Source organism: Belonocnema kinseyi, chromosome 5 (assembly GCF_010883055.1).
Source record: "Belonocnema kinseyi isolate 2016_QV_RU_SX_M_011 chromosome 5, B_treatae_v1, whole genome shotgun sequence".
Classification (NCBI taxonomy): Eukaryota; Metazoa; Arthropoda; class Insecta; order Hymenoptera; family Cynipidae; genus Belonocnema; species Belonocnema kinseyi.
Window position 1 is genome coordinate 115,302,908 of NC_046661.1, and position 13,407 is coordinate 115,316,314.

A 13,407-nucleotide genomic window follows, 5' to 3' on the forward strand; every position below is an offset into this window, starting at 1 on the left:
ATAGAGCTCCAAGGAGATTATGTTGAAAAATAAAAAAAAATTTACCCAAAAAAAATTGTTTTTATACTTCATTCTAAGGACTTATTGAACTGCCCTCGTATCTACTAGTCCTTTTATTAATCCAACTTTTTGGTTAAATTGATGGTGTGAATTATAATTTAAATATTGCCCTGACCATAAAGGTTTTTTGTACCAATTGGTAATTAAACTTCCATTTTCAGTTTTTTTGATTGATGTATCCAAATAATTTAAGGTGTTATTATTTTCTAATTCAAAAATAAATTGTAAGGATTCTTCCATACTATTGAATGTGTTAATTAATTCTTGAATTTTATCAGTGGAAACTATAGTGAATATGTCATCCACGTACCTTTTATAGAAAAGTGGTTTAAAAGTTAATTTCTATAATGCTCTATTTTCTAAATACTCTGAAACGAGATTGGAAGCAACTGGAGATAGGGGAGAACCCATAGGACAACCTGATATTTGTTTATAAAACTTTTGGTTGAAAGAGAAAACAGTATTATTAAATACTGTTCTAACAACTATTAAAATTTCAGAATTAGATATTTTTGATAAATTTTTATAAACTTGTAATTTTTCTTCTATGCAATCAGAAAGTAAATCTAACGGAATGTTATCGAACATAGAAACCACATCTAATAATAATAATAATGAGCGGGTAATGGGTACATGAATATTCTTAATTTTATCTTTAAAACCCCAACTGTCTTTAACAAAAGAGTGAGTCGTACCAGAAACAGGTTTTAAAATTTTTGATAAAAATTTGGCTAAATTGTAAGTGGGTGATACTATGGAAGACACTATTAATCTCCATTTTAGGTCAGGTTTGTGAACTTTAGGAAGAGCGCAAGCCTTAGACACAACACTCCCATGATTTTTCAAACGATAAGCTAAATTCTCATTTATATACCTTTTATTTTCCCATCTTGATATAATATCATTGCACTTATTTTCAGTGGCTGGAACTAAGCTGGTGTTAACTTTTTTGTATAGTATGTTATTTTGCAATAAATTTTCAACTGTTTTGTTATAATCATTTCTATTAACTGCAACTGAAATATTGTTTTTATATGCTCTAACAAATATTATATCTTCATGGTCATTTTGAAAATTTTTAACTATTTCAGATATTTTATTAGAATGATTAAATTTACTATTTTTTGTGTGATTTGAAATTAAATCTGTTACAAGTTTTCTAACATTCGCTTTTTTATTTTCTTCGCCTACATTTTTTATACACTCTTCGATATTTGCAATGATATTATTAGATGGAATTTTGTCTGAATTGTATGTAATACCAAATTCATTATCTAAAACCACGGTCTCCGCTATTTCAACTGGAATTGTTTCATTGGATACATTTTTAAACCATTTTTTTAATCTTAATTTTCTATATTTATTTTCATCTTTCAAAAATCTATTTTTAAGTAAATTAATTTTTTTAATGTGAACATCTCTCTGTTGCTATTTTAGTCTATATAGACTTGATTATCGTGATTTAAATAAGTTACTAATAGAATTATCAATAATTTTTCTTTCCAATCTGTGTTTTAAATAATTAGAAAAATTACCTAGTTTATGAATCCTGTCAACCACATTGTTGATTTCACAATTTAAAAGTTTTTTCTGGTAAGTTAAATTTACTTTTTGGAGTTTAGTATAAATTTTATAATGAACATTAGTTAAATAAAATTTCTAATTAGTATTCTGTATATGAACTGGAACCAGGGATTCCTTTCTACATCGAATGAGAAAGGTACGTTGTTCACTTAGGTGGACTAACCTCCGTTGGGTGTTGATCCATTGTCCGATGTCATAACGTGTAGTTGGACCGTATCTTATATCTTATCTTATAACCAAAGGAAAAATTGAATTAATGTTTATATCTAAATTGACTATTTGGATCGATCGCAGAAAGATATTTTGCTTCTTAATGAGAAGTTTGTTTTAATTTTGATTAACATTTGTGAATCTTGAAAAATTAAAAAAAAAATGGTCTGAACATCCTCCATATTCTTTTAACCCACATTTTAATATATTTAAAAATTGAAATTATTCTTTTAAAATAAAACTGAAACCATTTCTATTCAGATCTTTCATAATTATTAAAAAGATTCTAACTCTTTTATTCGGGGTCTTCGGGTATTTTCATACCGGAGCGATAATTAATGGAAATGATTCGATTAACAAAAAAGATAAACACTATTAGAAAAAAGAAAAAAGACACATAACAGAAAAACAACTAGAACACAGTTACTACTAGCGCCGCTGCATGGCCATTTTCGACTCTCGATGACAGGAGGCTGTCCAAAACTAAACATGTGCGAATTTTTTAATTTAAACTGTTTAAAATTGTACAATTTTAAATTAAAATCCTTTATAGCTCCATAATTGTAAAATGGAGAAGGTTAAAACTGGACTAATGTCATGTGAACAATATGCAGAGTTTTATCATTTAAAAAAGGAAGTCTTTTAGTACTTAGCCGACACTCAATTTAGAACACTCGAAATCACAGCTGAGGATTTAAACATTAAAAATTCTCGTCTTTACATAAATAGTTCAGAATTAAATAATTTTTCAAAAAGCCTCAGTTATTGAAAACAATTTAAAATTCGAAACATTTAAAAATTCATGAATTAATCATTATTTTCTACTAGAATCGCTCAAGCTCATATATTTTTGGGTTTAGACTTGTACCTAGCAGTAAAAGTATTTTTTGAAGACCTCGTAATAATGTGGTCAAATTCGATGCTTCTACTTCGCAATTATATAATTCTGAATGGCTTTCGTTCGGAAACTTAAGACTGTTGAAGCTGTAAGAGAATTTTTAACGGAAATGTTTATTTATATTATGATGCAAATATCAAGTATTTGGAAAAACCAAATTTAAAAAAGCTTTAAAATTAGAAATCATTAGAGTTCAGCCACTCATTGTGTAAATAAATTGAGTTTAAAAAAATAATATCAAAATTATATACATGCTGATTGAAAATAACTGCATTATTAAAAAATATGTTTTTAGAATGGAAACGTTCAACATTTTTTTATTTGAAATTTAATTAATTCAACATTGTACAATTTGCAATTATAAACCTTTTTAGCTAAATCAGTTTAAAATAGGAAAGGCTAAGATTGACATAATGACGTGTGAACAAAATTCAAAATTATTTGACTGTAATTTAAATAATTCAAATCTGTATAGTTTAAGACAGAAAGCTTTTAAATACTCTACTTACTATAATGCAGAACGCTGAAAATCGCAGTTGAAGTTTTAAACATTTCAGACTCTTTTCTATATAAATTGTTCAGAATTAAACAATTTCGAATTGAAAAAAGCGAATTGCAAACATTTAAAGAATCATTTTAATGCAAATTTATTAATTAGACAATTTCAAATTCACAGATTTAATCATTATTTATACCATTTGAATTGTTCCAGTATGTTTTTCTTTTAGTTTCGAATTTTTAGTAGTAAAAGTGTTTTTGGAGGGCGTCGAAATAAAGTGCCCAATTTGATTGGCTTCTGCATTGTAATAAACGTTTAAAGAATGTTCAATTCAACTATAGCACGAAGGAATACTTCGTTCATGCTCTTAAATTATATTTTGCAAAAATTTCCAGTTTTTGGACAAACCAAATTAAAACGCTTTAAAACTTAAAAACATTAGAGCTAAATGTTTAAATTCTCAAAAAAAAACTTTAAGTTTGAAAGTATTGAAATTTGAAGTATTTTTGTACTTATAAGCTTCAAATTTTTAAGGCGATAAATTTTGAATCTTAATTTTTGAAAAACTCCACTAAGCTTCAAATTTGTAGAATTATTAAATTAACAATTTAACTATTTGAAAAAAGCTACACTAATGCTATAAAAATTTGGATACTAGGGTGATCCAAAAATTCATTGCAAAAAATTTGTTTTTACTCCAGGAGGTATGACCCAAAAATAAAAAACTACATGTTTACGTATTATTGTCAATATTCAGAATTTTCTGCCTTTTTTATACAAATAATTAATTATGGACGATTTCAATATCCCCCATGACTTTTTAAACCATTTTTAAGTTCTTTAATAAATGTAACTTATTTAAGCAATTATTTTTTACCCAAAAAATGTAAAAAAATAATCGTATTTGCTTAATAAAATGTAAACATTGGTCATCGTTTGGAATAGTAAATAAAAAAACATTGTGTAATTATTTAAACAATCGATTGTTGTTTATTTTCAACATTTCTTAAAATTCTTATCAAATTTATATTTGTTTAAACCATTTTTATTTCCTTAAGCAGTTTTTTTTTCGAAAACTTAAAAAAAAAACAATATCAAATGGAACACATACAATTATTTTTTTAACTATATAGTATATAGAAAGAATATATTAACCACTTTTCAATTGTTTGAATAAATATAACTTGTTTAAACTTTTAAGCTTTTATATTATTTTTGTGAGTTTTTAAAATAAAGCTGTTTGAACAAGTAAAAATTGTTTTAAAAACTAGAAATTTGTCAAAATTAAAAGAAAAGTATCAACAATATTTAATTTATTCATCACATGTAGCATAGCATATCAATTTGAAAAAAGTGGACATATCTGGCTCAATGTTTAGATATTTTGAAAACAAAAAATAAGAGATTGTTTCAATAATCACATACTGTTTTTTTTAATATGCCATTCTACGCAATGGCCAACTATTACATTTCATTCAGAAAACGCGATCAACTTCTAAATTTTTTGAGAAAAAAAACTCATTATTTCAATAAATTACATTTATTTCAACAATTAAAAATGATAAAGTAACTTTAAACTAACTAAAAAGTTACTTTTTTCAATTCCTTTATTTTATAATTTTACAATAAAAATATCTTAGACTAAAACTAAGTTGAATTTTCAACCAAAAGGATGAATAAACAACAGAAGAGTTGAATTTCCACCCACGAAAGATTTTTCAGTCACTTTTTCAATCAAACAGTTGTATTTTTTACCAGAAAGTATGATATTTTGTTATCGAAAAAATGGAATTTTTAAACAAAAAGACGAACTTTCAAGAAAAGAGTTAAATTCCCAAGAAAATAATCAACTTTCAAACTAACAGTCGAATCTTTAACCTAAAAGTTGATTTTCCCACCTAACAGTTGAATTGTCATCCTGATATTTTAAATTCTACCAAAATATTTAATTTTCTGCCCAAAAAGAAAAAACGAATTTGAAAAAAATGGTTAAATTTTTAACCAAAGAAATGAATTTTTAACTAAAAGTACGAATCTTCAGCCAAACAACTGCATTTTCAACAAAGTATTTCAACTTTCTACCGAATAATTAAGTTTTCAACAAAATAACTGAACCCCTTTTTTTCAACAAAAAGGTTAATTCGTTTCGTATGATTAATTGAACATTCTGCTAAAATAATTTAATTTTTATCAAAATACATGAATTTTTAACCAAAATATATGAATGCTCAACGAAAAAAATAATAGTAGATATTATTTCTACCAAAAAGGATTTTAATTTGAACCAAAAAAGAAAAAAAAATCCATTCAGTTGTTAAATTTCCAAGCCAAAAAGACGCATTTTCTACCAAAACAGTTGCAATTCAAACCGAAAACATGAATATTCAGGAAAAAAGCCACTTTTCAATCAAAGAGTTGAACTTTTTGACAATAGTGTAATTTTTAACCAAACACATGAATTTCACTCCAAATTTTCATCAGAAGAGTGAAGTTTTGAAGCCAACAAACAAGTATAATGTTTTAGAAAAAAGTGGTCTTTTAAATAGAAACAGATTAATTTTTAGCGACAAAAATAATTATAAATCAAGAAACATGAATTTTTAACAAGATAGTTTTATTCTTAACCAAAAAGTTTAACTTTCAAGAAAGAAGAATAATTTTCTAGCCAAGAAGACGACATTTAAACAAATATATGAATTTTATACTAAATAGTTGAATTTTCTACCAAAGAGTTGAATTTTTAATTTCTACAATATGCAGCATATAGTTTTAACCAAAAACTAAACAGTTAAATTTTCAGATTAAAAAATAATAAATTAACAAAAAAAATTGTTTTCTACCAAATTGTTCAATTTTTAGGCAAAAAGATTAATTTTCAACCAAGAATATCAATTTTCTACCAAAAAAGAGGAATTTTCCACAAAATAGATTAATTTTGAACAGAAAAGTTGAACCTTCAACAAAGCAAATTGATTTTGAACCAAATAGTTACATTTTTAACTGAAAAAGATACATTTTTAATACAAAAATGGAATTATTTAATTTGCATTTAAAATTTTTATTTTCAACTAAATATAAAACGAATTTCCATCAAAATAATTAGATTTTCAACCAAAGAGATGAACCTTCAGCTAAAAAAAACTGAATTTTTCACAAAGAAGTAGATTTTTTAATAAAAAAAATATATTACTTTTTAACAATATTGTTGCATTTTCAATAAAATAATTATATTTTCATAACAATAATAGAATTTGTAACAAAACGAGATAAATTCCGAAAGAAAAACACAATATACTAACCTTTTTAATAATAAAAATAACTTTTATCCAAAAATATAATTATATTTTATTATTCGGTTTAAGTATTTTTCATTATATTTATTTATACTCCATTTTGAAAATGGCTATTGAAAAAAGGTTTGTTATTTTTTGACATGATTTACACGAGGAAATCTACAAGGCATTTGAAAATCATTGACGATTTTTACGAATAAATCCTCTCTGAAAATAACACGATTACACGAGAAAATCCGGGAGGCATTTCAAAAACCTCGAGGATTTCCACGAGTAAAGCCCATCAGAAATAACTAGATCTTTAAAAGTTAAAAATATCTATTACTAAAGTAGCAAAGAATACATGATTTTTAGCAATATATCTGATATTTGAAATTCTAACCTCTGATGATTGACTTTGACGCCTTTCACGATACTTTGTCCAGGACATTTTTCCGCCTCTCTTTGTATATTTATTCTACTCGAACATATTTTTGTCACATCTAACACACCATTTTTTCACTATAAACTAACAAAAATGCGGATTTATGGCGTAAAAATGAAAATAATATCGTCCTTTCCAGTTCTTCAGGTTATGATCTCACATATAAGTTTAATATTCAAGAATGTCAATTTTCACTTTAAGCTATTCATATATACGAAAGCTAGTAATGTAGACTTTCAACAAGAGAATACATTGTAGGATTATTAATACTAAATTAATGATACTGTAAAACACTTTAAATCACTGTACAAACAATCGAATTGTCAACTGTCAAGTGTCACATCACACGCTGTTGCCATTTTGAAATACAATGTTGTCAGTTAACGCGGCAATTCCACTAACGCCCTCTCTACTTTAACTAAATTCTAGCTTTTGTTTAATTTATTAATTAATTAATATTTAAAAACAATACAGAAAGTTCATAATTTTCCATAGATAACCTAAAATAATTTATACTTTTTAATGCCAATATCCAAGCATAAACCTTTTTATAGGTTAGGTATAAATTAATTAGAAAAGAAAAAAATTATTTAATTGCAACTTATTCACCAAAGTAATTATTTATTTTTAAAATATGTTTCTTTAGTCTGCATGAATATAGTTTTTCCTCTAACGTCTAGCGCGGTAATTATAGTGAAAAAGGGAGCTAAAAATAAAATCGGTGGGATTGGGGATAGCTTTGCGCCTGGCGTCAGGCAACCCGACTACTGCGAAATAGTTTCGGAATCACAAGCTGCACGAGCTTTTTGTGCACAATGTTGTGATTTTGATCGTATTCTTTGTCAATTTTGCGATGTTTCGGTGACTATCGGTCCGCGAACCGATAGCTGTGATTATTTTGTACACGTGATAAAAAAGTGTTAAAGTGTAAAAGTCTCAAAAGTGTGCGGAAGTTGACAAAATGCTTGTCAAAAGTGTAGACTGTTCCGAGTAATTGTTGTCTTCCGAAAACTATTTTTAGACTTCCTAGTTTCCACTGTTTTTCAACGCTTTCGACGTAATGGTCGGTGAAGAAAATGAAGAATAAAATGCCACCGTTCCGTAGGAAAAAGAGCGGAAAGTCCTTTCCAGTGAAAGTCTGTACACTCGATGCAGAATTGGAATTCAATTTGGAGGTTAGAATCCCAAGTTTATTATATGACAAACCTTAATTGAGATTGGGCGTGTGTTATCTGCAAAAGCTATTACAAGGCTCATTTCCTCGTTTAAGTTTACATATTTGACGAGAGATCTACATTTCAATATTTAAGCCAGTAAATAAAATTCTAAAAATATATCGAAGTCTTATCTTTTAATATCAGCAGGTTTATTTACCTTTAATTAGTTAACGCTTTTGTCAGAGTAACTTGTGTATACAGGGTGCCTACCCTATCTAGAAAACGTGTTTTTATCAGAGAACTTTGACAACCCTTATAAAACCTTGTAAATACCAGGGAATTAAAAAAAAAAGGAATTTTTTAAATCGTGCTTTTAATGGCATTATTGAATAGAATAAAAATAATAGTTGAGTCATTTGCAAAAGTAGCTTTATGTTACTGTCTTTATCTATTTTGTTGAAACTAATGTTTTAAACTAAAAATGGTTCGGTTTAAGTTGAAAATTCATCATTTTGCTTGAAACTTCATCTTTCTTTGGTTGAAAAATCAGATATTTTGTTGAAAATTGTTTTTTTTTCCCTGAAAAGTTTTTTCACGAAAAATTAGCTATTTCAGTTGCAACTAAACTAATTTATTGACTTTTTTATTAGTTGAAAATTATATATTTTTTAACTGAAAATGTAACTTCCAGTTGAAGAATCATCATCTTAGTTGAAAATTCATCAGTTTGGTTAAAAACTAATTTTTTTTAACAGAACCTTTAATTATTCAATTTCTGGTTAAAGATTTATATTTTTGAATCCCAAGTACAACAATTTGGTAGAAAATTCGTATTTATTAGTTAAAAATTCAACTATTCCATTAGAAATTCAAGTATTTTGTTGAAAAATCATCTTTCTGGTAGAAAGTTGATCCTCTTGTAAAAAAATTCATCTTTTTGGTTAAAAAATCATTTATTCCAGGTAAATATTTATCATTTTATTGAAAAATTCATTACTTTGATTGAAAAAAAAATAATTCGTTAAAATTACAATTTAACTGTTCCACGTTTGCTTGAAAACTGATATGTTTTAGTTCAAAGTCTACTGAATTTTACTTAAGAGAATATAAAATATTTAAACATTGGAGTGGATTATTATTTAAATTCATAGACTTTGGGGACAAATCCAAGAACTGTATAATTATTTTTTTAGTATTACTTAATTATTTAATTAATTGATGATATTAATCGATTGAAGAATATCTTCTAATATAATTTGTCAACGCCTTCTAAATTGAACATATTATTTGAGTCCCTGGGAACTGAAAAAAAACGTGATTTATAATCTGTTTATAATAAATTCGCGAACTATATACATATTCGGTTTTAAAATATTACAGGGTAGCCGCTCGACCGGGAAACCGGGAAATGACCTGGAATTTTATGGGACCAGGAAAAACCGGGAAATGACAGTGAATTTATTTTTTGACCGGGAATTTTACAAAAATTTTAGAATAAAAATTTTGTCCAAATTTGATTTCAACCGTTTTTAAATAATTTCCTAAATTTTAATTTTTATAAATTAATTCGAGAATTTCCAGATTGTAACTGTTTCAATCCGAAAGTCTTGATAAGAATTGAAATTATTATATCTTTTATTCCGATAATTTTATTTTTAAATAAAAATTTTCATGATTTATTAATAATAGATTTTTAATTCAGTGTTTTAGGTATTCTTTTACATTATTTTTTTATATTGAACTTAATAAATAAATTTATTAATATATTATTTCTATTAATTTTTTCAGCTATTAAAAAATGTAAACGTGCGTTTTACTATTTTCAACTTAAAAATAAATCCATAATAATATAGTCATAATTAAAGGTTTTTATTAAATTTTAAATATTGTGAGTTTAAATTATTTAATTTTCATCCTATTTAATTTAAAATTTCTTAATGTAGAAAAAGAATAAGTATTTAAAATTTAACATTATTTGACTGTTCATTTAAGACGAATAATTTGAAACCAAATATTTAAAAGAAAAAAATTTGAAACTGAATTGTTTTACATAGAAAGCTTTAAATTTTGAGATGTTCGAAGAACTTTTAAACATTTATCGTTACAATTTTAATTGTTCTATTTAAAAAGTGTTTAATTTATAAGTGAAAATTTTAAATTTTCACGCATAAATAACAATTGAACACTTATTATATGTAGAAAAAATTTGACTAATTTTAAGAGATACGTAGAAGTTTTGAAAAGATTCAAAATTATTTAAAAACTTGAAATTATTTCAAGTAATTTAAACGAAGTGTGTTCACATTTTTTCAGAACCTCTAAATACATTTTAAAATCAATCGAAATTTTCCTACAATTTTTGAAAATCCAGCAATTTAAATAAAATCCTTGAAATCTTCCATGTTCTTCTTTGATAATTTTCTAAATCTCCTAAAATCTTCTTAAACTTTCTGTTACAATAATTTTTCAAAGTGAAAAATCATTTTAAATTTTCTTAAGAAAATTTTTATTCTTTTGTAGTCTTTCACAATTCTTAAAAAAATGCTGAATTTTTTCTTCGGAATCTGCAAAAATCTAAATTTTATTTTAAATTCGGCTGTAAGCATTTCAAATTATTTCAAGTTCTAAATTTAATTCGAATTTTTTTAAACCTTCTAAATATTTCTTAAAATTACTCTAATATTTTTACAAATAATAATTGTTCTGTTGTTATTTATAAATTCAAATCAAATTTTTTCTTAACCTGCAGGATTTTTTAAAAGTTATAGAAAAAATTCAATTCATTTTGAAATATATTTGAAAGTCCTGACAAAAAATTCAAAAATTATTTTAAATTTGGAAAAGCTTTAAACCACTTCAAGTTTTTTCAAGATTTTGAACTAAAATTTTAAAGCTTTTGAATTATGCCTAGACTATTTAAAAGAAAAATAATTCAACTTATAATTTAAGAACTGTTTAGTTAAAAAAAAAAAAAGATTTTTCAATTTTTAATGTGTCTAGATTAAAATTACTTTAAAAAAACATGAATTCTGAAAGTTCATTGCTTGATTCTTTAATTTAGTGTATTGAAAATGTTAACGTGGATTTATATTTTTGGAACTTAATCTGAATCTTTGAACTCTATAATTTATACAAGTTCAGAATTTTCTAGCTTATTTGCATTTCATTTAATATTGTTTAATTGAAAAGTGTTAGTTCCTTCTATTTTGAACGTGAAAATTTTTGAGCATTTAAATACTCAATTTTTGAATTGAAAAACTTTTAAACTTCAATTTCAAAATTTGGAATTCAAGAGTTCCACTTTGAATGCTTTCATTTGTTTCTTATTGTTTATTACTTTATATGTCAAAATGTTTATGATATAGTTTGATTTTTTGAATTTCATTGGCCGTGAAAAATGTTTGCGAACCGGGGGGAAATCGGGAAATGACCGGGAATTTTTTTCTTCGTTTAAAAGGTCACCCTGTATTAACAAAAATATTTTAATTACTTATTTTTCAGTGGAGGGCTACAGGAAGAGATTTATTCGATTTAGTTTGTCGAACAATCGGCCTGAGAGAAACATGGTATTTCGGTTTACAGTATGAAGACGCAAAAGGATTTATATCATGGCTGAAACTGGACAAGAAGGGTAAATATTTTCTCCAAAAATCCTTAAAATCTGAAATCTATATTACTACTTTATAACGAAGTAAAATTTATATTAAAATTTATTTTCAGTACAAGATCAGGGTATCTCTCAACAACCAACGACGCCATTTATGTTCCTGGCAAAATTTTACCCAGAGGACGTGGCTGAGGAGCTGGTCCAAGAAGTCACTCAACATTTAATTTTTCTTCAAGTTAAGCAAGCGATTATTTCGATGGATATTTACTGTCCGCCGGAAGCTTCCGTTTTACTCGCATCCTATGCAGTTCAAGCAAAGGTAACATTAGTTAAAATTAATTAACGTTTAAATAACAAAAGAATTTAACCTAGAAACGATTTTAAATATGAAATAAAAACACTTGAATTGAACGAAAAAGGACGAGTTTCCAACAAACTCGTTGAATCCTGAACCAAAACAGATTAATTTGCAAGCAAACAGTTGCATTTTTATCTAAAAAAGATTATTTTTCTTCCACAAGAGATCAATTTTGAAATTAAAGATACGATTTTTCAACCAAAAAAGATTTTTCAATCAATATATAAAAAAATTTCATCCAAAATGTTGAATTTTCATGCCAAAGGGATGAGCTTTAAACAAAAAAGTTGAATTTTTAACTGGGGTGATGAATTTTCGACTAAGAGGATTAATTTTGTTCACAAAAAATTCAAAAACACATACATTTTTAACCAAATATTTGAAGTTAACAAAAAAAAACAATTTCAGAAAATCACATCAAATTTGAAATAAGTGGTTTTAAAAGTGAATGCGTTGTTAGATAAATTTTTATTTGATTAATTTGTAATTTATATTTTAATTCTTTTATAAAAATATTTAACTAAAAGTTGCATTTTTAAACAAAAAATTTCAATTTTCAACCAAAAAATGGAGTGTAGTTTAAGACAACAAAAAAACTGATTTTTTAACGAAAAATGTAATAGTTGATATTTCAACAAAAAAGATTTTAATTTGAAATAAAAGGTTGGATTTAACCAACAAAGACGAATTTTCAGCAAATTATTTAAATTCTCAACTTGCACAGAGCACCAATTTTATCGTCTTAACATTTTGCTTTAAAAAATAACTTTATCCCTAATAATTTAAATAACGTTAAAACGTTTTAATTTAAAAAAACATTAATAATTGATGTGTTTGAACACATTTTCCAATTTATGTATTAATTTTAATTAACATGAATTCTAAATTAAAAATATAATTTGGAATAACTAGTTATTTTCTTAGTTGATTCGTTTATTTGTTGAGTCAGTTTAAAGGTTCTTCAAGAATTTAGAAGTTTAGAAGAACGTTAAAAATATTTGATAAATTAATCATTTGTAATCCTTTCGAATCTTCTGATTTTTCAAATATATTTGAAATGGGCTCAAATTATGCGTCAAATTTTGAAAAATCTTTCGATATTAAAAAGTCTTCTTTAGATCTTTCACATTCTTTTTTTTTTTTTTTTGAAAATTTTGGAAATCTTTTGAAATGTTTTAAATTATTTGTGTAAATTTTTAAAACTTAAATATCTCCCAAACTTACCCGAATTCTTTGTATAAGGTTTAATCATGAAAAAATAAGAAATATCGCTTTCAAATCTTTTACATTATTCTTAAAAATTTTAGGAAATAATTA

The 13,407-nt window shown here is 25.4% G+C and overlaps 2 protein-coding genes across 2 annotated transcripts in view; one reads left to right on the forward strand and one right to left on the reverse strand.

Moving 5' to 3' along the window:
* LOC117172543 (adenomatous polyposis coli protein-like) overlaps nt 1–7,287 on the reverse strand; it is a 58,303-nt gene extending 51,016 nt beyond the window's left edge. Inside the window, exon 1 of the mRNA XM_033360589.1 lies at nt 6,927–7,287. Within this exon, the coding sequence (XP_033216480.1) occupies nt 6,927–6,974 (48 nt within the window). The 5' untranslated portion in view covers nt 6,975–7,287. The remainder of the gene's footprint in view (nt 1–6,926) is intronic.
* Nucleotides 7,288–7,735: 448 nt separating this feature from the next.
* The window catches only part of LOC117173845 (merlin), a 31,503-nt gene continuing 25,831 nt past the window's right edge, over nt 7,736–13,407 (forward strand). The window contains exons 1-3 of the mRNA XM_033362492.1: nt 7,736–8,143; nt 11,627–11,756; nt 11,846–12,051. Of these exons, the coding sequence (XP_033218383.1) occupies nt 8,045–8,143; nt 11,627–11,756; nt 11,846–12,051 (435 nt within the window). The 5' untranslated portion in view covers nt 7,736–8,044. The remainder of the gene's footprint in view (nt 8,144–11,626; nt 11,757–11,845; nt 12,052–13,407) is intronic.